The 20,008-nt window shown below is 62.6% G+C and overlaps 1 protein-coding gene across 1 annotated transcript in view; it reads left to right on the top strand.

Moving 5' to 3' along the window:
- Positions 1-8,758: 8,758 nt before the first annotated feature.
- Positions 8,759-20,008, top strand: part of ECEL1 (endothelin converting enzyme like 1) — a 28,144-nt gene continuing 16,894 nt past the window's right edge. The window contains exons 1-2 of the mRNA XM_075938148.2: positions 8,759-8,839; positions 10,326-11,190. Coding sequence (XP_075794263.1) covers positions 10,435-11,190 — 756 coding nt within the window. The 5' untranslated portion in view covers positions 8,759-8,839; positions 10,326-10,434. The remainder of the gene's footprint in view (positions 8,840-10,325; positions 11,191-20,008) is intronic.

The raw sequence follows: 20,008 nt of genomic DNA, 5'->3' as shown, positions 1-20,008 counted from the left end.
TGCCAAGGCTATAAACACCTGGGATGCAACATTTCTTTTGCAAGAGGTCCTGAGGGACTGGAGGCTTTAAACACGGTTTAATTGCAGGTCAGATCCTTACAGGAAAATCTCTATTAAATCTCCAGATTATTAATAGCCTATAAAACGTGTTTATGGAACAGCTGTTGCGTGGCAAATATATCAGTGGGAATGTAAATTCCTCCGACGTGGCCTGGTATTCAAAAGGACACAGCCAAGTTAATTAGCTCCCAAAACCCAACACCTCTTTCAAGTTCCCCAGCTGTTTTCTCCTGCCTCGGGCCTCCTGGTCTTGAGTTAGTCTCCAAAAGGCCATTCTCAAGTCAGCCTTTATGGCGCACTGGCCTTTCCCTTGGTATTTTAACAGCCCTCCACACATGACCCTGGGCAACCACAGGCTGCCTTCCCGCCCGCCGGAGATTTCAGGGAACACTGCTCAGCTCCCCGTGCTCTGAAATATTGCCCCCAAGGGAAGCTACTGACACATGGCACTTACTACAGCATCCCAGGGCTGGTTTCCCAGCCCTGGCTCAGAGCCAGCAGGGGGCGCATGGAACGTTAGTTTGTGCAGATCCCACAAAAATAGCCACCAGTTCACTTTTACTTTGGTATTTTTAGTTTCTCGGCCATTCAGAGTAGAACGCTAGAACTGGGGGATTCCCAGCCAGAGAGGGTGACAGAGTACATTGCGGATGGCTGGTTGTTAGTGTTCAGTGTTTGGACTGCCCCGGCACAAGGCAGCCCTGACACTGGGTAACTAGCTAGCTAGAAGGATGGATGTGCTACACCCCATAGGGAGGAAATGTCCCAATGATCCATCCGGACACCAATCGGGGACCTACCCTGAGCTACCATAAGAACATAAGAACGGCCGTACTGGGTCAGACCAAAGGTCCATCTAGCCCAGTAGCCTGTCTGCCGACAGTGGCCAGCACCAGGTGCCCCAGAGAGGGTGGACCAAAGACAATGACCAAGCGATTTGTCTCCTGCCATCCTTCTCCAGCCTCTGACAAACAGAGGCCAAGGACACCATTTTATCCCCTGGCTAACAGCCTTTTATGGACCTAACCTCCATGAAATTATCTAGCTTCTCTTTAAACTCTATTATAGTCCTAGCCTTCACCGCCTCCTCTGGCAAGGAGTTCCACAGGTTGACTACACACTGTGTGAGGAAGAACTTTTTTTTTATTAGTTTTAAACCTGCTACCCATTAATTTCATTTGGTGTCCTCTAGTTCTTCTATTATGGGAACTAATAAATAACTTTTCTTTATCGGCCCTCTCCACACCACTCATGATTTTATAGACCTCTATCATATCCCCCCTCAGTCTCCTCTTTTCTAAACTGAAAAGTCCCAGTCGCTTTAGCCTCTCCTCATAGTCTCTAGGGAGAGATTACAACCTGGCTTGGTCTGGGTGGAACCAGGAAGTGCCCCATCCCCCAGGATTCTCAAGGCCCAAGGCGTATGGAGAAACTCCAGCTCATCTTGGCCTCTCTCCATCAGGACCGCTCAGAGCTCCTCCCCCACCCATCCAGCACCCCGATACCTACCAGCTGTCCCAATGCTGCCCTGTCCCCATTGGGAATGTCTGCTGGGGACATTGGTGTGGTTTCCCGGCCTGGGGAGATCATGTTCCCAGTTCTCAGCAGGGTTTTGCTGTGTGGGGTTGGGAGCATTTTGGGGGGGGGGGGCAATTAGTTTGCCCCTCGCCAGAATAAATTGGTGGCAGCAGCACCGGCAGCCCCACAGCCGCCCCCATGAACCAGCCTGCTTTGCATTTTCAATGAAGAAGCAGCATGCCGGGTTGATCATACAAGTGGAAAAATCCTATTTGTCACCCGCTGTTGATGTATGAACACATTGGCGTGCGGGCTTATCATGGGGAAAGGTGGGGGGCCAGCAGGAGTGGGGAGGGGCTGGGGACTGTGTGGGGGGGAGCATGTGGGCTGGGACTGCAGGACGCGGGGGGCCATTAGCTGGGGCAGAGCAGGAGGTGATAAAGGCTGAGCGGGGGAGAGAGCTTCTCCCATGGGACTGTGGGTCGCACGGTTCACTGCTGAGCTCCCCCCCACCCCATGCCAGCCCTGCCCCCGCCCAGCAGACTGCGGCTGAGGGGGCTGAAGCCCGGGACATGGGGCATTTGAGAAACACCAGAGAGGCACCTCCCTCCCCCGCCCACCCAGATGGGAGCCTCTACTCAGCCAAGCATCTGCTGTGACGTCCTGCAGGAGCTGCCTGGCGAGCGGGTGGGTGAGTCCTGTGCTGCTCCAGACCTGGGGGGGGGGAGGGCGTGAATGAACTCATTTGCATACTCACCACTAATTTGCATACAGGGCTGCTGCTATCGCTGCCACCGGCCGCTCCTTCACTGCCTACAGGGGGAGAGGCTGGGCGTGACCCTGGTGGCCAGCAGCCGCTACGGGCTCCTCACACTGCCCTGGAGGGGAGCAAAGGGGCAGGCTGCCAGGGGAGTGTGGCACATGAGACGCCAGATGCTGCCAGCCCTGGCTGATGTGCAGGGGGAAGGAGCCAGGCTGGCAACCCCAAGACAGGGGACGGGGCTTCCACCTCCCCTGCTGTGCATGGAGGGGCCATGGCCGCACCCGCAGGAGACCCTAACTCTAACCCTTCACACCCCATGCCCTGGTCTATCCTTGGTGTCTCGGCTGAGCCTGCCAATGGGGCGGGTGGGGGCAGGGCACTGATGCCCATTGTGCTCCATCAGCATTGGTGCCATGGCAGGAGCAGCCCTGCATGGGTATGGGGGGGGAGTAGCAGGGTTGTGTCTAGGGGGAAGGGTTAACGAGGACCAGGGGAGGCAGGCCAGTGCCATGCACATGAGGGTCAGAGCAGGGGCAGAGGCCTGCTCCCTGGGGCTCCACATTAGCCCCAGGGGCCCAAGCGAGAGGCACGGAGCCCCGAGTGGCCGAGTGGCTGATTGCATTTTCATTAAGGAGGTGCTGGAGGAATCGCAGCTCATTGCACGATGCGCTCGCTGCTGTGATTTAGCTCAGGAGCCAGTAAATTCAGACTCCGGCTTCTCTCGCCTGGAGCAGCGCCAGGCTGTGATCCGGGAGACACACACACAGCCCACAGCCAAGGGAGTCAGACGACCGGGAGGCAGAGATGAGTCACCCGCTAAGGGACTGGCACAGGATGCCCAGGGAACACCCCACCCGGGTTTTGCTAAAATGCAACAGGGTCTGCATGGGCCACCGGGGTCAAGACGGGCTGGTTACAGGAGATATTAGCTGAAGGACTGTGACGCCTGCAGCATCGCACCCCCTAGTGCCTCCCCTGGGGTACTGTGAGGGGAGAGCGCCCCCTACTGAGCCACCACCCCACTCCCTGCAGCACAGCGCCCCCTACTGACCCCCACTGCTCCCTGCAGCACAGCGTCCCCTACTGACCCCCACTGCTCCCTGCAGCACAGCGCCTCCTACTGACTCCTCATCCCACTCCCTGCAGCACAGCGCCCCCTACTGACTCCTCATCCCACTCCCTGCAGCACAGCGCCCCCTACTGACCCCCACTGCTCCCTGCAGCACAGCACCCCCTACTGACCCCCACTGCTCCCTGCAGCACAGCGCCCCCTACTGACTCCTCATCCCACTCCCTGCAGCACAGCACCTGTCACCACCATAATATCCATAAAATTCCCCCCTCATTAGCAGCCTCAGCAGCGAGGTTGAGCACGGTGGCTGCATCCACTCTTGGAGTGGCCCTGCAGGGCAGGACTTAGCGACCCTGGTGGAGCATCCTGGGGGAAGTTTGCCCTAGTGCTGCCTGGGCTGTCCAGTTCTGTGGCAAGAGGGCCCCAGCCCCACGGCAGCCATTTACTCCAGCTTCTGGCCTGGGCGCTTGGGGCCGGGGGCGGGGGTGGCTCCGGTCCAGCGTGGCACTGAATGATGTGCACAGAAGTGCGTGTAATTATCAAGGGGCCTGTTTGAGAGCTGCTCACCGCACTCCAGAGCAGCTGCTGCCGGCGACAGACGCACCATCGTAACAATGACAGATGACAGGATGGGGGAAGGGGGGGGCTGGTCTTCGGGCTTTCTCGGCCTTCCAGGGATGCTGCTGCCTTGCAGGCTGTCTAGGAGGCTGGATGAGATCTGAGCTGCTCCGGCCTGTGCAGAGAGGAGGTGAGGGCAGGATGTTCTCTGAGCCGAAGCAGGGGGGTTGCAAAGTGCATATGCCTGGCACCTGATGGAGGATTGTGTCGGGGCTTGGAGGGGGGCATATCCCATGCAGGGCCCCCCTGAAATACCTGCCACATGTGCCCTGCCCATGGTAGCACCCTCCCGGGGCTACAGCATGGCAGCCAGGCAGGCCAGGAGGCAGGTGGCAGGGCAGCTGCAATGAGACATGAGACGTTGGGTTCAGGGGCCTACTGGGGGGCTCTCTGTGCTGGGGTGGGGGACTGCTCCCAGTGTGGAGAGAAGGGCTGTCCACTCATCCCAGAAACATACACTGGGACTGCCCCAGATGTGTGTGTGTGTGTGCGCCTCCTACTGGATGGAATCAGAACTACTCACCTGTACGTCAGCAGCTCTGTACGGCAGCAGCTGGTGGAGATTCTCCGGGTGTTGAAGCAGAAGTCTATGGCGCTGAGATCCAGCCCAGGAGTTGCCAGGGCAATGCACATGTGACAGCAGAATGACAAGAAGGACGGACACGCCATACGGCCCCAGGCTGCAGGATCCTTATCGCACTTTTACAGATGGAGAAAGGGCACTGACCAAGCTCCTGCAGCAAGGCAGGAAAGAGCCAGGAGTAGAACCCAGGAGTCCTGACTTCCAGCCCCCTCCTCCGTGACACCCTCTCCTCCAGAAAAGGCTGTTTCTGCTGGGAGACTCCAACAAGCAGCAACACTTCTGGCTGGGGGGTGGGTGAATAGCCAGCCCTCTCTCCTGGCCTCAGGCTGTGTCTCTGCACACACACCCACACACCCACCGCTGCCCACTAGAGCCCTGCCCCTGCCTGCAGCCCCCATGCCCAGGTGCAGCCAGGAAAGGGTTATTTAAAACACAGCCCCCAAGCCTCTGCCGTGCTTTGCAAGCTGCCGGGATGTTCGGTTGGATGCCCACCCGCCTTTCATTTGTACAACCTGTTACTAGCGCCTGCTGCCTCTCACTGCTACGGTGCAGCTGCATCTTGGGAAGTCCCAAGGCAGGGCCTGGGGAGCCAGGCCTGGCAGCATGGACCACCCCGGAGAGACTTCAACGCAGCACTCAAGCCCCACTCACGGAGCGCCCGGCACCCAGGCCAAGGGCAGGCAGCTGGGCACTGAGACCAGCACAGCATCCCTCGGCAGGAGAGCCACACAAGCCTCATGGACCATGAGCGGGCAAGGGATCAGTTGCCCCTACAAGCCAGAGCCTCCAGCAGGGCATCCCTAACCCCAAAGGGAGAGCGCCCCCTACTGAGTCACCCACCCACTGCAGCACAGCTCCCTCCACTGAGCCCCATAGGCCGCGCCCTGCAACAGGCACCTCCGGCCTCCACACTGAGCCGCTGGGGTCAGCAGAGACTGCGGGGCCAGCCCCCCCTTTGCAGAGCAGCGCCCCCTAGGCCTGCACTGGGGCATCGTGGTCAGCATGGGCTGTGAGGGGAGCGCCCCCTATTGAACCACCTCCCTCATTGCCTGCAGCACAGCGCCCCCTCTGAAGCGAGAACTCTCGCCCCTCTGACCAGCCCCGCGTCCGGCAGCCCCAAGTTTTCCTGCAGCCCAGGCCCGAGGATGCTGCTTTGGTGCTGCACGCCGGCGCGCTCGCAGCCCTGGTGCGCTGGCTCTAAACTGGCCTGGCTCTTCACACGAGCCCAAACGACTCCCGCAAGGGGCGGTGGACGTAGCAGGTCAAGGATCCTGGCTCTGAAAGCTGCCTGAGTCCGGAGACAGGACCCGGAAGGACTCACCAGGGGGCTGGTCCTTTTTTTGGCCAAGTCTCTTGGTGCCTCTGTGCAGCGTTGACCTTTTCGAGCACCTGCAGCTTCCGGGTGCTGCCCCAGAGCTGGTGGGTGGCCGTGGGTGCAGCCAGCCTCTAGCTCTGTCCTGCACACGGTGATGCAGCAACCACAGGAAGGAAGCTGCTCCCCACATTCAGGGAGGGCAGGGGGGCGCTCATGGCTGCGGCAGAGGGGGAGGCCTGTGCCAGCGGTTCATGGGGGACTCCAGAGGAATGGGCTGTGCCCGCAGGGCGGGAGAGCTGGAGGTCAGCACCTTGCTGCCCCTAGCCTGTCCCTTCTCCGAGCTCGTGCCGCGTGCTTCGCCTGGAGGGCCGTGGGCCGCTGAGAGTAAAGGGTTGTGTGCCCGGGGCTGTGGCTGGCCCATTGCACGAGTGTGTGCGTGCTCGTGCACGCGGTCCGAGGGGCGTGGGAGCCCGTGCCCAGGGCTGTGCGTCTAGTGTGGGTGGGTGCCCCGCTCAGCCCCCAGTATCCAAGCATGAAGCAGCACGAGGACAGTGGTTTGTTCGCTGGCCCCTCTAGCTGGGCTAGCTTACGGCGCCGCTGTTTGCTGGAGGAGGCTGGTTGGTGCAGCATACCCGGCACCAGGAGCTGGGGTGGGGGAGGGGAGGTTTGGGTTGGGCCCTCATCCCTGGGGGGTGGCGGAAGTTCAAGCCAGTCTGGGACCAGCACCTTAGAAAGCTCCGTCCCTTAACAATCCCTGACAGCAGCGAGCTCCATGCTGCCCAGGCCCGCCCATTCCTAGAACGGTAGGTCTGGGCAGTGGCAGCAAGAGACCATGGGAAGGCAGCACAGAGATGCCCCCCCCATGGGTTGCATGGGTGAGGGGGCGAGCATGTGGGGGTTCAGGGGCATGCATGGGTGGGGGGGAGTGTGCTGGGGGAGGTGTGAGCGAGGGTGCGGGGGGATGCATGGGTGGGGGGGAGTGTGCTGGGGGAGGTGTGAGCGAGGGTGCGGGGGGATGCATGGGTGGGGGGGAGTGTGCTGGGGGAGGTGTGGGCGAGGGTGCGGGGGGATGCATGGGTGGGGGGGAGTGTGCTGGGGGAGGTGTGGGCGAGGGTGCGGGGGGATGCATGGGTGGGGGGGAGTGTGCTGGGGGAGGTGTGGGCGAGGGTGCGGGGGGATGCATGGGTGGGGGGGAGTGTGCTGGGGGAGGTGTGAGCGAGGGTGCGGGGGGATGCATGGGTGGGGGGGAGTGTGCTGGGGGAGGTGTGGGCAAGGGTGCGGGGGGATGCATGGGTGGGGGGGAGTGTGCTGGGGGAGGTGTGGGCGAGGGTGTGGGGGGATGCATGGGTGGGGGGGGGGGAGTGTGCTGGGGGAGGTGTGGGCGAGGGTGCGGGGGGATGCATGGGTGGGGGGGAGTGTGCTGGGGGAGGTGTGGGCGAGGGTGCGGGGGGATGCATGGGTGGGGGGGAGTGTGCTGGGGGAGGTGTGGGCGAGGGTGCGGGGGGATGCATGGGTGGGGGGGGGGTGTGCTGGGGGAGGTGTGGGCGAGGGTGCGGGGGGATGCATGGGTGGGGGGGAGTGTGCTGGGGGAGGTGTGGGCGAGGGTGTGGGGGGATGCATGGGTGGGGGGGAGTGTGCTGGGGGAGGTGTGGGCGAGGGTGCGGGGGATGCATGGGTGGGGGGGAGTGTGCTGGGGGAGGTGTGGGCGAGGGTGCGGGGGGATGCATGGGTGGGGGGGAGTGTGCTGGGGGAGGTGTGGGCGAGGGTGCGGGGGGATGCATGGGTGGGGGGAGTGTGCTGGGGGAGGTGTGGGTGAGAGTGGGGGGAATGTGTGGGTGAGGCGGTGGAGGTGCAGGGGGATGCATGGGAGTGTGCTGGGGGAGGTATGGGCAAGATTGCGGAGGGATGCATGGGTGAGGGGGGAGTGTGCTGGGGAGCGTGCGGGGGGTGCGTGGGTGAGCATGTGGGAGTGCAGGGGGATGGGTGGGTGATACAGCAACCACAAGAAGGACTGTGGGGGGCGTGCTGGGGGAGGCGCAGGCGAGGGTGGGGGGAATGTGTGTGAGGGGGTACGTGTGCCCAGGGCCGTGCGGGGGAGGGCGAGTGAGCCTGGGAACACACGGGCGAGGGGCGGGCTTGCCCGGGGCCGCGTGGGCACACGGAGCTGGCTGGCCGTGGGCATGCTAATATTAAAAGGCCTGTGATTTCCCCCCGAGCCCGAGTGACGCCCGCGGTAATTGATGGGCTATAAATTCCCCTGCTCCCCCCGGCGACAGGAGCAGCGGGATATTTACGGTGGGCAGCCAGCTGCAATGCAGTTCACGAGTCCCGGCCTTTTCCCTTTGTGCCCGAGGAGCCAGCGTGGCCCTGGCCGCTCAGACACTTGGGGGTCAGGCCTGGCCTCCGCTTCCCCACGAGCCTCCCGACCACAGACGGATGGTGCCAGCAGCGTCCCGCCCCCGCCAGTGCCCATCAAACCCACCTGGTGCCTACCCGGGAGATGCCACCTTCTGGGCCTGCCATCGGGGGGGGGGGGGAGAACACGGGGCTCCTATCACGGGGGGGCCCTGAGCCCCCCCTGCCTCCCCCTCCCCAGCAGTGCCCACGCCAGAGCCAGCTGGGCAGGCTGCCCCTTGGTCCCTTCAGTGCCAGGAGCCACGCCCGGCCCATGTGCCCGAGGACCCAGCGCTGCCCCCGGCCAGCCGCGGGGGAGGCCGGCTGATGCTGGGCGAGGCTTGGAGGCAGGTCCCCCCCGCCCGGCCCCAGCCGCAGCCGGCTCTGAGCACAGGCGCTGACAGGTACCGGGGGGGGGGGGGGGGGGCTGTCCGCTCCCGAGGCAGCCGGCAGCCGCTCGCCCAGAGCATCCCTGGCTGCCGCCGCTGCCGCCTGGCTCCGCTGCCTCCAGCCCCGGTAAGCGCCGCGCCTGGCCCCTGCCTGCCGCGCGGGGGCCCGCGGATCGAGAGTCCCCCCGGGCTGGGCGATGGAGGGTCCCGACTACCCCCCCCCCCCCGGACCGGGCTCCGCAGGGTCCCGCTCCCCCAGACGGGCGCTGGAGGGTCCCGCCCCCCCGGACCGGGCGCTGGAGGGTCCCGCCCCCCCGGACCGGGCGCTGGAGGGTCCCGTCCCCCCCAGGGCGCTGGAGGGTCCCGCCCCCCCGGACCGGGCGCTGGAGGGTCCCGCCCCCCCGGACCGGGCGCTGGAGGGTCCCGCCCCCCCGGACCGGGCGCTGCAGGGTCCCGCCCCCCCGGACCGGGCGCTGGAGGGTCCCGCCCCCCCGGACCGGGCGCTGCAGGGTCCCGCCCCCCCGGACCGGGCGCTGGAGGGTCCCGCCCCCCCGGACCGGGCGCTGGAGGGTCCCCCCCCCCAGAGCGCTGGAGGGTCCCGCCCCCCCGGACCGGGCGCTGGAGGGTCCCCCCCCCAGGGCGCTGGAGGGTCCCGCCCCCCCGGACCGGGCGCTGGAGGGTCCCGCCCCCCCGGACCGGGCGCTGGAGGGTCCCGCCCCCCCGGACCGGGCGCTGGAGGGTCGTTGCGCGCTCCGGGGAGAGCGCGGCGGCTTCTCCGGCCGCAAGTTCAACTTCCCGGCGCCGGCTGCCGGGTCCGCTCGGAGGCGCAGCAGCGCCGGGGAGAGCGAAGTTCGCGGGCGGGGCGGCGGGTCCCTCGGGGCGAGGCTCCGCTTCCCCAGCCGCCGCCAGGACGTGCCCCGGCCCCGGCCGAACAGGCAAGGCGGGGAGCCGGGCTCCTGCGCTCGGCCCGGGCTTGGCTCCGTCCCTTGGCCCCCAACTCATTGTCCCTGGGAGCCCCGCGGGGAGGGGGGCTCAGGAACTGGGGGTCTCTGACCACTCTGAGCCCAGCGCCCCGCGGCCCCCAGAGCCCCTCCCAGCAGGGGAAAAGTGGGGGTGCCAGGGAGAGGGGTGCAAAAGTGGGGGGGCCTCTCCCCTGGGGAATTCTGCTTGGAGCCACCAAGCCACTGGGGTGGGGGGATGGGAGCAAACCCCCCTCATCCTGTCTCCTACTTCCATTGTCTCTCGGCAGCCCCTAGGTCCTGCCGTCCCCACCCCACCCGTGGGGGTCAGACCCAGGCAAAGTCACCCCCTCCGGGAGGCTGCCCGGGGCAGAGGCTTCCTCAGCAGGGGACCCCCTCCCAGCCGCTGCCCCCCCTTGTGACCCTCCCTCTTCCGGGGGACCCCAGAGCCACAGGCGCTAGCTGCTTTGGGGCTGCCTGGCTGGCGGGTGCCGGGGCTGGGAAGGATAAAAGAGACAGACCCTGCCCGGAGCCCGCGCTTAGGGGGAGACCAGCGTGGGCAGGATGCTGAGGCTGTCCGGCTCGTCCTCAGCCTCGCTTTGAGGGGGGAGGGGACGGACGCCCTCCCGGTTCACAGTCTCTCCCCTCCCCCAGGCACGGCGAGTCAGCAGGAGCTCCCAGGGGCCCGAGCCATGAGCGCTCCCCCTCGGCGTCTGCCCTGAGCACGTGCCCCGGAGCGGGGCCGCGGGGCCGGGCCGGCGGCATGGAGAAGACCTACTCGCTGACGGCCCACTACGACGAGTTCCAGGAGGTGCGGTACGCCGGCAAGTACAACAGCGGCGCCCTGCCCAACGGCTTCAACCTCCAGCTGGGGGCCGGGCCCAAGAAGCCGCGCCGGGGGCTGCCCCGCTGGAGCCGGCGGGAGGTCTGCCTGCTCTCGGGGCTGGTCTTCGCGGCGGGGCTGTGCGTCATCCTGGGCTGCGTGCTGTTGCTCAAGTACCTGGCCATGGAGCCCGCGGCCTACTGCCTGGAGGACTGCCAGGAGAAGAAAGCCTTCGCCAAGGCCTCCCACTTCATCAGCAGCAACATCGACCCCACCATCGACCCCTGCAAGGACTTCTACTCCTTCGCCTGCGGCAGCTGGCTGCACCGCCACAGCATCCCGGAGGACAAGCTCCACTACGGGATCATCGCCACCGTCGGCGACCAGAACGAGGAGAAGCTCCGGCTGCTGCTCCAGCAGCCCGTCCGCCGGGCCTCCCGGGCCTCGGCCGAGAGGAAGGTCAAGGCCTTCTTCCGCTCCTGCCTCGACATGGGCGAGATCGACCGCCTGGGGCCGCGGCCCATGCTGGAGGTGATCGAGGACTGCGGGGGCTGGGACGGGGCGGCCGCCGGGCGCCACGCCCGCTGGGACTTCAACGAGCTGCTCTACAAGACCCAGGGCGTCTACAGCACGGCCGTGCTCTTCTCCCTCACGGTCAGCCTGGACGACAAGAACTCCTCCCGCTACGTCATCCGGGTGAGTGAGCACGCCGGGGGGCCGGGCCCGGGGCAAGAACCCCAGCATCCCAGCCACCCTGCCACAGGCTAAGGTCATGGGAGGTCTGGCCAGGCCTGTACTTGGAGGGGAGGCCTCTAAGGAAGGCCCCAGGTGCTGCCGCTGGCGGTCGGGTGACTCTCCATGGGGCACTGTGGATACAGCACTAGCCCCAGCATGGCACAAGGGGGCGCTGTGCTACCAGGCGCTGGATGGGTGGCCTAGTGCGGGGCACTCTCCCCTCCGTCAGGACTTTCCCCTCCTGGTGCCCTCCATCCTGATCTGCAGCCCTCTTTCCAGTCCTGGTCAGTCTGTGGCACTGGGGTCCCAGGCAAAGGTCAGATGCTCTCATCCCAGACGCAGGTTAGTACCGCCAGTTGTTCCTTGGCTTTCTTCCTGGCCAAGCTGCTAGGCCTCTTCCCTAGCCTGCTAAGCCCGGGCCCAGCTCCGCAGGCTGCAGGACCATCCCAGCAGGAACGTTCCCATGAAATTAATGGGGAGCAGGTTTAAAACTAATAACAGAAAGTTCTTCTTCACACAGTGTGTAGTCAACCTGTGGAACTCCTTGCCAGAGGAGGCTGCGAAGGCTAGGACTATAAAAGAGTTTAAAGAGAAGCTAGATAATTTCATGGAGGTTAGGTCCATAAAAGGCTATTAGCCAGGGGATAAAATGGTGTCCTTGGCCTCTGTTTGTCAGAGGCTGGAGAGAGATGGCAGGAGACAAATCGCTTGATCATTGTCTTCGGTCCACCCTCTCTGGGGCACCTGGTGCTGGCCACTGTCGGCAGACAGGATACTGGGCTAGATGGACCTTTGGTCTGACCCAGTCTGGCCGTTCTTATGTTCTTATGTTCACACCATCAAATTAACTCCTGGAGCCGGCCGCAGTTCCAGAGGCGCCAGCCAATCAAACAGGAGACGTTGCCCGTTGCACCTCCCTGATAGCCCAGCCCATGGCTCCTGCCTCAGCTCATCCCTTGCCTCTAATCCTGACCCACAGTTCCCCGCCCCACACACATCATCCTCAGCTCTGCCAAGGCTCCCACCCCAGCCCTCTGCAGAGCCCATGTGGGGTGAATGTCCGGACCCCTGCGTCATGCTTCATAGACCGTGCCTTGAGACGGGCCCTGAGGGTGCCCTGTGCTGGCGTTGCTCTGTCAATGCCCACACAGAGCCCATGGGGAGGGCCACCCCCATATACACAGAGCAGCCCCAGAGTTTCAGCTCCAAACCACTTGGCTTTCCCATTAAGAGACACCGATGGCCCAAGAAAGAACCAAAGCAAAGTCTTAGAGTCCAAAGCCAGAAGGAACCACTGTGATCATCTCAGCTCATCTGATCACTCCCCCTGCATAGCACAGGCCAGCGATCTGCCCCCAGAACAGTTCCTAGAGCCCATCTTCTAGAAAAACACCCCGTCTGGATTTAAAAATGGTCAGCAAGAATGCCCCAAGCTCCCTGGTAAACTGTTCCACAACCCTTGGTCAAGCTCCCATTGCAAGGCTGAAATCCAAAGGGCCTCGCCCCCAGCACACAACAGCTCCATGCCCCATGGCTCACAGAGCCCTGGTGAGACAGCTCCCCTCCGCTGGACAGGTGCTGGGGGTGTATGGGAACACAGCAGGGGTCTCCTAGGGCATGTTGACACTGGGGAGTCCGTGCGAAATAACAAGGCGCGTGTGCACGCTGCTGCGATTTCGAAAGAACGACCCCCCGGCGTCATTCGAAGTAATTTCTCCCCCGTGCTTCCTGGGGCTGCAAGTCGAGGCCGCGCGTCCCCGTGAAGGCAGCCTGCCTCGGACCCATGTGGAGGTTCCCCTGTCGTGTGGCTGTGCTGTTTCGACTTACCTATTTCAGGAGTCATTCGTTGGAAATAACTTTACTTCCGAATAATTCCCCAGTGTAGCTAGCACCTAGAGCGTTTCACTCGCCAGTGGCAGCGGTGAGCATAGGGCCTCTGACACACGGGGAGAGTTCCAATCCCACCCAGCAGAGGGCAGTGCAGACGCACGCTCAGCCCTGCCTAGCGATGCCTTGGTCTTTGGCTCCCCCGACTGGTCTCACTTGACTCCGCAAGGAGCGCGCTGAATCGGTGTCAGCGGGACCTGCCCTGCCCTGTGGGGCTGGGAAAGAAAGAAAGAAAGAAAGAAATGCCTAGAGCTCTGGGTTCCAGGGGGACGGGTGCCCTGGCAGAACTGAGGGTGGGAAGCCCAGGGTCAGGATTAGAGGCAAAGGATGAGCTGAGGTAGGCGCCCGGGACTGGGATATGAGGGGGCTACGAGTCAGGAGTGAGGGGCACTGGCTAAGCCGTGTGGAGGAGCAGGCATGCCCGATCCCCCCTCCCCCGTCCTTTGCCAGCCTCTCCCCCTCCCGAGCCCGCGATAATTAGTGGCTCTGAACTCTGGAGAGCAAATGGAATCAGCGGGACCCTGGCAGTGGATTGTGCCTCCGTCCGCGTGGCCCCCCTCCGCCCTCCTCCGTGGCAGGATGCTGGGGCCTGCATTGCTGGGGGCTTGGTTAATACACGGGGGCTCTATTCCCCTGACCCCTGGCTCCCCGCTGCGGCACGTGGGGTGGCTCCAGGCCGGCCCAGCCGTGGGATCCTGGCTCCCCTCTTCTTGTCGAATGAGCTTGGGAAATGAACTAGCAAGCGCAATTCGGCGCTAATTGCCTGCTCAGCTGCAGCCGAGGCTCGTGGGACGCCGCGCTCAGCAACTGGCCTTTATTTGCACAGCCGAGCTGGGCGCCACGCCGACCGAGGAGAAGCTTTTATACCCGAATTAATGTGACTTATACAGGAGGGGACCTTCGGAAAGGCAATTTCCCTCCGCATAATTGCAGTGTTTAGCAAAGCAGCATGGCAGGCAATTTTCCAGGCGATCGACAGCGCCGTGTGTACAGAGGAGCGTGTGAGTGCGTGTGCGGGTACGTGCTGGGGGAGCATCTGTGTGCACGCTGGGGGAGTGTATGTGTGCGCTTGCTGGGCGTGTGCTCGCCCCCGCGGGGTGGGCATCGAGAGATGGGTGCGTGGATGTGTGCACGTTGGGGGACTGAGTGTGTAGACCCCATGGCAGAGCACTGTGCCCATTCTGTGCACACCGGAGGGTGTGTGTGTGCTGGGGGCACAGGTGTGCTAAGGAGGGGAGTGTGTGAGTATGCACACTAAAAGGCATGTACATGATGGGGGAGGGTGCATGTGCACACTGAGGGGGCGTGGACATGCATGGTGGAGGGTGGTTGTGTGTGCGAGCCTGCTCTGGGGACAGTGTGCACAGGGAATTGTGGCTACATGTGCATGACACACATGCAAGTGTGTATATATGCACTGGGGGGGGTTGTGTGTGAGATCATGCCCGGGGGCAGTGTGCAGAGGGGAAGTGTGGCTGTGTGTGCGTGACGTGCGTGCAGGTGTGTATATACACACTAAGGGGGTGGTTGTGTGTGTGATCGTGCCCTGGGGACAGTGTGCACTGGGGAAGTGTGGCTGCGTGTGCATGACGTGCATGCAGGTGTGTGTATGTGTGGGGGTGGCTGTGTGTGCGAGCGTGCCCTGGGGGCAGTGTGCACTGGGGAAGTGTGGCTGCGTGTGCGTGACGTGCGTGCAGGTGTGTGTATGTGTGGGGGTGGCTGTGTGTGCGAGCGTGCCCTGGGGGCAGTGTGCACTGGGGAAGTGTGGCTGCGTGTGCGTGACGTGCGTGCAGGTGTGTGTATGTGTGGGGGTGGCTGTGTGTGCGAGCGTGCCCTGGGGGCAGTGTGCACTGGGGAAGTGTGGCTGCGTGTGCGTGACGTGCGTGCAGGTGTGTGTATGTGTGGGGGTGGCTGTGTGTGCGAGCGTGCCCTGGGGACAGTGTGCACTGGGGAAGTGTGGCTGCGTGTGCGTGACGTGCGTGCAGGTGTGTGTATGTGTGGGGGTGGCTGTGTGTGTGAGCGTGCCCTGGGGGCAGTGTGCACTGGGGAAGTGTGGCTGCGTGTGCGTGACATGTGTGCAGGTGTGTGTATGTGCGGGGGTGGCTGTGTGTGTGAGCGTGCCCTGGGGGCAGTGTGCACTGTGGAAGTGTGGCTGCGTGTGCGTGACATGCGTGCAGGTGTGTGTATGTGCGGGGGTGGCTGTGTGTGTGAGCGTGCCCTGGGGGCAGTGTGCACTGGGGAAGTGTGGCTGCGTGTGCGTGACATGCGTGCAGGTGTGTGTATGTGCGGGGGTGGCTGTGTGTGTGAGCGTGCCCTGGGGGCAGTGTGCACTGGGGAAGTGTGGCTGTGTGTGCGTGACGTGCGTGCAGGTGTGTGTATGTGTGGGGGTGGCTGTGTGTGTGAGCGTGCCCTGGGGGTAGTGTGCACTGGGGAAGTGTGGCTGTGTGTGCGTGACGTGCGTGCAGGTGTGTGTATGTGCGGGGGTGGCTGTGTGTGCGAGCATGCCCTGGGGGCAGTGTGCACTGGGGAAGTGTGGCCGTGTGTGTGCAGCGTGTGCACACGTGTGTATATACACGCTGGGGGCGTGTGGACGTGCTGGGGGAGCAGAGGAGCGTGACTGTTTTCACACGTGTGCCCACTGCGCGTCTGGTGCTCTGACTCTAGGGGGCTGGGGCCAGGTCTGGGGAGTTTATGGCCGGAGCTGCGGCCAGTGCAGATGAGGGACCTTGGCTCAGACTAGAACTTCCCCTGCCCTCTTCGCCCAGCTCGGGGGCCTCCCCTTGGCTTCGGGGAGGCTGCTCTGGTCACTGGCCGCAGCCTGGCAAAAGCCTGGTGCCCTCTAGCGGCCACAGCTGATAAAGGACCCCCAATGGCCCCAGGTTTGGGGGGCTGGTGGAAGAGACGGCGCGGGGGGGGCTCTCCGCCCAGCTCAGCCATGTGGGGGAGGGGTTCTGATCTCACCAGCATATGGGTAATGAATCTAGTATTGGCCATTCCCCTCCCCCATGCCCCTCTCCCCCTCCCCCGCCCTTGTGCCACTCCGGCGGCACTGGCCTACTGCCAGGCTGGTGGCATTTGCCGAGTGCTCTGGATCACCCCCTCTCCCTGCACGGGGTGGGAACGTGTAAAGGGTCAGGCTGCGGGGGGGCCGTTGCTCAGCTGGGGCAGCCTCAGTCCATGTGACACCCCCGCTTGACAGCCCCGAGGCAGGGAACCCCCCACCTATGGCTCGGGGGGGCTCTGTAATAGAACAGTTTTGGGGCACATCTCCGAGAGGGGCAAAGCAGGACCAATGGCTTAGAAACAGGGACTTTTTACAGCCGAGGATGGGGGATCCTCCCCTTGCAGGCACCAAACCAGTCCCAGAGCCCTTCTGTTTGCCGCACCGGCCAGCGAGAAGTCGTACAAGCAATCCCCTCAGACACTCCAGCGTCTCGTCTGCCACCGCCAGCGCCGCAGCTTAGCCAGGTGTGGGGTTATGAAAACAGGCTCTCCCAAAGAACCAGCCACGTTCCCAGGTGTGACGTAGTGCGGGTACCTTGCTGGTTGCTAGGCGTGGGCTGTGGGTGACCCCACTGGCCGTTGTCTGTACCACGGCCCAGCTGAGTAGCTGATGGGTCAGGGAGGTGACCTGTTCTACTGGTTACCTCCCAGGGAGAGGAACAAAGGGAGGAAGGCGGAGTGCAGCCCCAGGGCAGTTTCTATCTGATATGATGGAGGAAGCAGCCTGAGCAAGGAGGCTGGGATTTAGGGGCCCAGTCTCCCCCATCTCAAGGGGGGCTGAGGCATCCTAGGCCTGCCCTGTAACCAGATTACATCTGTGCTGTACTGTACCCTGGAGAAGCAATAAACGCCCTCTATTCTACTGGCTGGCGGAGTCTGTTCGTGCCATTACGGGGGTGCAGGAGTCGGGGGAACCCCGATGCACCGTCACACCAGGTCAATTAGTACCTCAGATCTTACCCAAAAGAGCCCGGTGTCCCCGTCCTTTAGAAACGAACATCTAAAGGATGATTAATAAAAAGGAAGACAGAATAGGGTGAGGATAAAACTGTCAAAGGAAACAAATTCCTTACACTGATTGCAGCGTTCATGGTGCAGGCCTGTAGCAGAGATGGAATACTCAGCCGGCTTACAAGTCTCTGGCCTACAACCTCTGTTAGGGTAGCACTGATGCTTCTGAAGAGATGAGCTGGAGAGAAGACAAAGGGAGGAATCTGTAGGGCCCTTTTTATAGCTTTTCCCATGTGGAGGGAAGCCCATTGTTCTCGCTGGCTACGTTTAGACTGGCATGATTTTCTGCAAATGCTTTTAACGGAAAAGTTTTTCCGTTAAAAGCATTTGCGGAAAAGAGCGTGTAGATCGACACAGACGCTTTTCACAAAAGCACTTTCTGAAGAAAAGCGTCCGTGCCAATCTAGACGCGGTTTTGCGCAAGAAAACCCCGATCGTCATTTTCACCAACGGGGCTTTTTTGCGCAAAACAATACCGCGTTGTCTACACTGGTCCTCTTGCGCAAAAGCATTTGTGCAAGAGGGCTTTTGCCCAAACGGGAGCAGCGTAGTATTTCCGGAAGAACACTGACAATCTTACATGAGATCGTCAGTGTTCTTGCGGAAATTCAAGCGGCCAGTGTAGACAGCTGGCAAGTTTTTCCGGAAAAGCAGCTGCTTTTGCAGAAAAACTTGCCAGTCTAGACGCAGCCGCTGTGCGAAAGTGCCTCCTAAAAGGGAGTTTGTCACTTCTCCATGCACGACTCGGTCCTTAGTGGCCTGAGTCTATGGCTGACATGCTGGTCAGAAGCTTCACTGCAAAATTCCTCAGCTATGGATTGGCTCCACATATGGTCCACTGTCAGTCAAGTGCTCCGGTCCAGTTGACTGATCCCCCTTTCACAATAGGCGGGTGAGGCCGGGTGATGTCTCCCAGAAAGCAAACACTTGGAATACCAGCGCAGAGCCAACACTCATCACGTCACACACACAACTCACACCTGCACCTCCACAGACTCAGCAAAGCCGCCGCTTTCAATAGGCACCTCCTGGGGCCCACTTGGTACAAAATGTGGGGCAAACACACAACACCCATGTTCTCTGCATGCTCACATCAGAATCCAGTAACGTCATGTGCTCTCTGCAGCCAAGGGCTGGGGCTTTGCCCCGGGGTTTCTGTACATGCCCCAGGTGGGGAGAGCCCAGCCCTACGACGGGCAGCCCGCTAGGCCTGGCTGCTCAGGATCTGTGCCGCGGCGGGGTCGAGAAATAGGCTGGGGACCGCTGGATGGACATTGCCTCAGAGTCGCTAGTGGCGTGCTGGGGCACCCAGAAATCAGGCGGGGCACTGCACAGGTACACACAGGGAGCCAGGGTCCACGCCTGGCCCAATGAGCTCACAATCTAAACGAGGACAGACAGAGGGGAAACTGAGGCACAGAAAGGGCTGTGACCACCCCTAGCAGGGCAGTGGCAGCTGGGAACAGAAGCCAAGTCCCCTGACTCCCAACTCGCTAGGCTACTGAACGAGCTTTATTTGCACCCTCCCCCATTCATTCCCTCCACCCCGAAACAATTCTACCAGTCACTGGCTGCCTCTGCTCCGGGTCACAGGGGCTTTGAGAGCCCCCGGGGTGGGGTTAGCATGGACCATGCCAGGAGACAGAGGGCTGGATGTCTCAGTCTCATGCTTTCCAGTGCCCTGAACAGCCCAGAGCCCTTGGTAAGCCCCAGGGTAATGCGGCCACCTCTGGGGAGGAGGAAGGCAGCAGCCAAGACACAGCACAGCAGGAAAGGCCAGCAAGCTGCGGCTGGGGATACCCCTGCTCACACGCCAACTGCCAGGGATTTGTCCGAGTTCCCATCGACGCGCAGTAACTGCCTGGTGCACCGGGGGGCAGCGTGGAAACCAGCCCCACGCGGGGTGGAACCTGCGGCGTCAGGGGGTAGTGCGCTGAGATCCAGGAGCCCCAGAAAGCTCTAAGTGAAGCCGCTTCCCCACCAAGGTGCCCGTTCCCAGCAGGATCCCCGCCCCCGCCCAGGGAGGTTGGAAGGGGGGATCCAAGGGGATAGATTAATTCTTTCAGTGTAGCTGCACGTCCCCGCAATTGATGGCAGCGAGGCAGCACCATTAGCTGATTGCTTCTTCCCGGGAGTGACGCTCCCATGAAAAATGGCCGGCGGGCCGGTGGTGGGCAGCAGGGCTGGGCCAGTGGGCGCTCCTGGCCAGCGCTCCCAGGCAAGGGCCCCTCCCTGGCGGCGGTTTCGCCCACAGAGTCATTTGCACAAACGGGTCCACCGGGACAGGTGTCTCGGGTAGAAGAATCCCCGTGTCACTGGTGCAACGGGCTGGCAAAAGGCAGGGACGGGAGTTTGGAGCCAGCCTGGGGCAGGCGCCCGACACAGAGGAGTAGTTGAGGGGGTGGCACGCTCAGGGAGGCACATGGCTGGGGGGCACAGGCTGGTGGCTCAGCCGGACTGGGATGGGCTGTGGATTATGGACCCTTCGGTGGTTGGGGACGGACAGCTCAGAGCCCGGTTTATTCACCCCCAAGGGTGCTGTGGGAGGGGCCTGGCACAGGGTGGGTGCAGACGGGCTGCTCTGGTTTTGGAGGGTCCCTTGGGACCCCGGCTTGTTATGAGAGGGTTGGTTAGCTCTACAGGGGGCAGACAGTGCTCCAGAGGGCACGTCTGTCATCAAAAGGTGGCTCCAAAGAGCCAGTTCCTCACTGAAGGGTTGGTTGTGGTGGCACTGGTTCGTTAGCATTAGAATCATAGAATCATAGAACTGGAAGAGACCTCAGAAGGTCATCAAGTCCAGCCCCCTGCTCTAGGCAGGACCAATTCCAACTAAATCAACCCGGCCAGGGCTTTGTCAAGCCGAAACTTAAACACCTCT

The sequence above is a fragment of the Pelodiscus sinensis genome, chromosome 10, assembly GCF_052426305.1.
Source record: "Pelodiscus sinensis isolate ZL-2025 chromosome 10, ASM5242630v1, whole genome shotgun sequence".
Lineage (NCBI taxonomy): Eukaryota > Metazoa > Chordata > Testudines > Trionychidae > Pelodiscus > Pelodiscus sinensis.
Note: the sequence above shows the minus strand (reverse complement) of the source record. Positions and strands in the feature narration are given on the sequence as shown.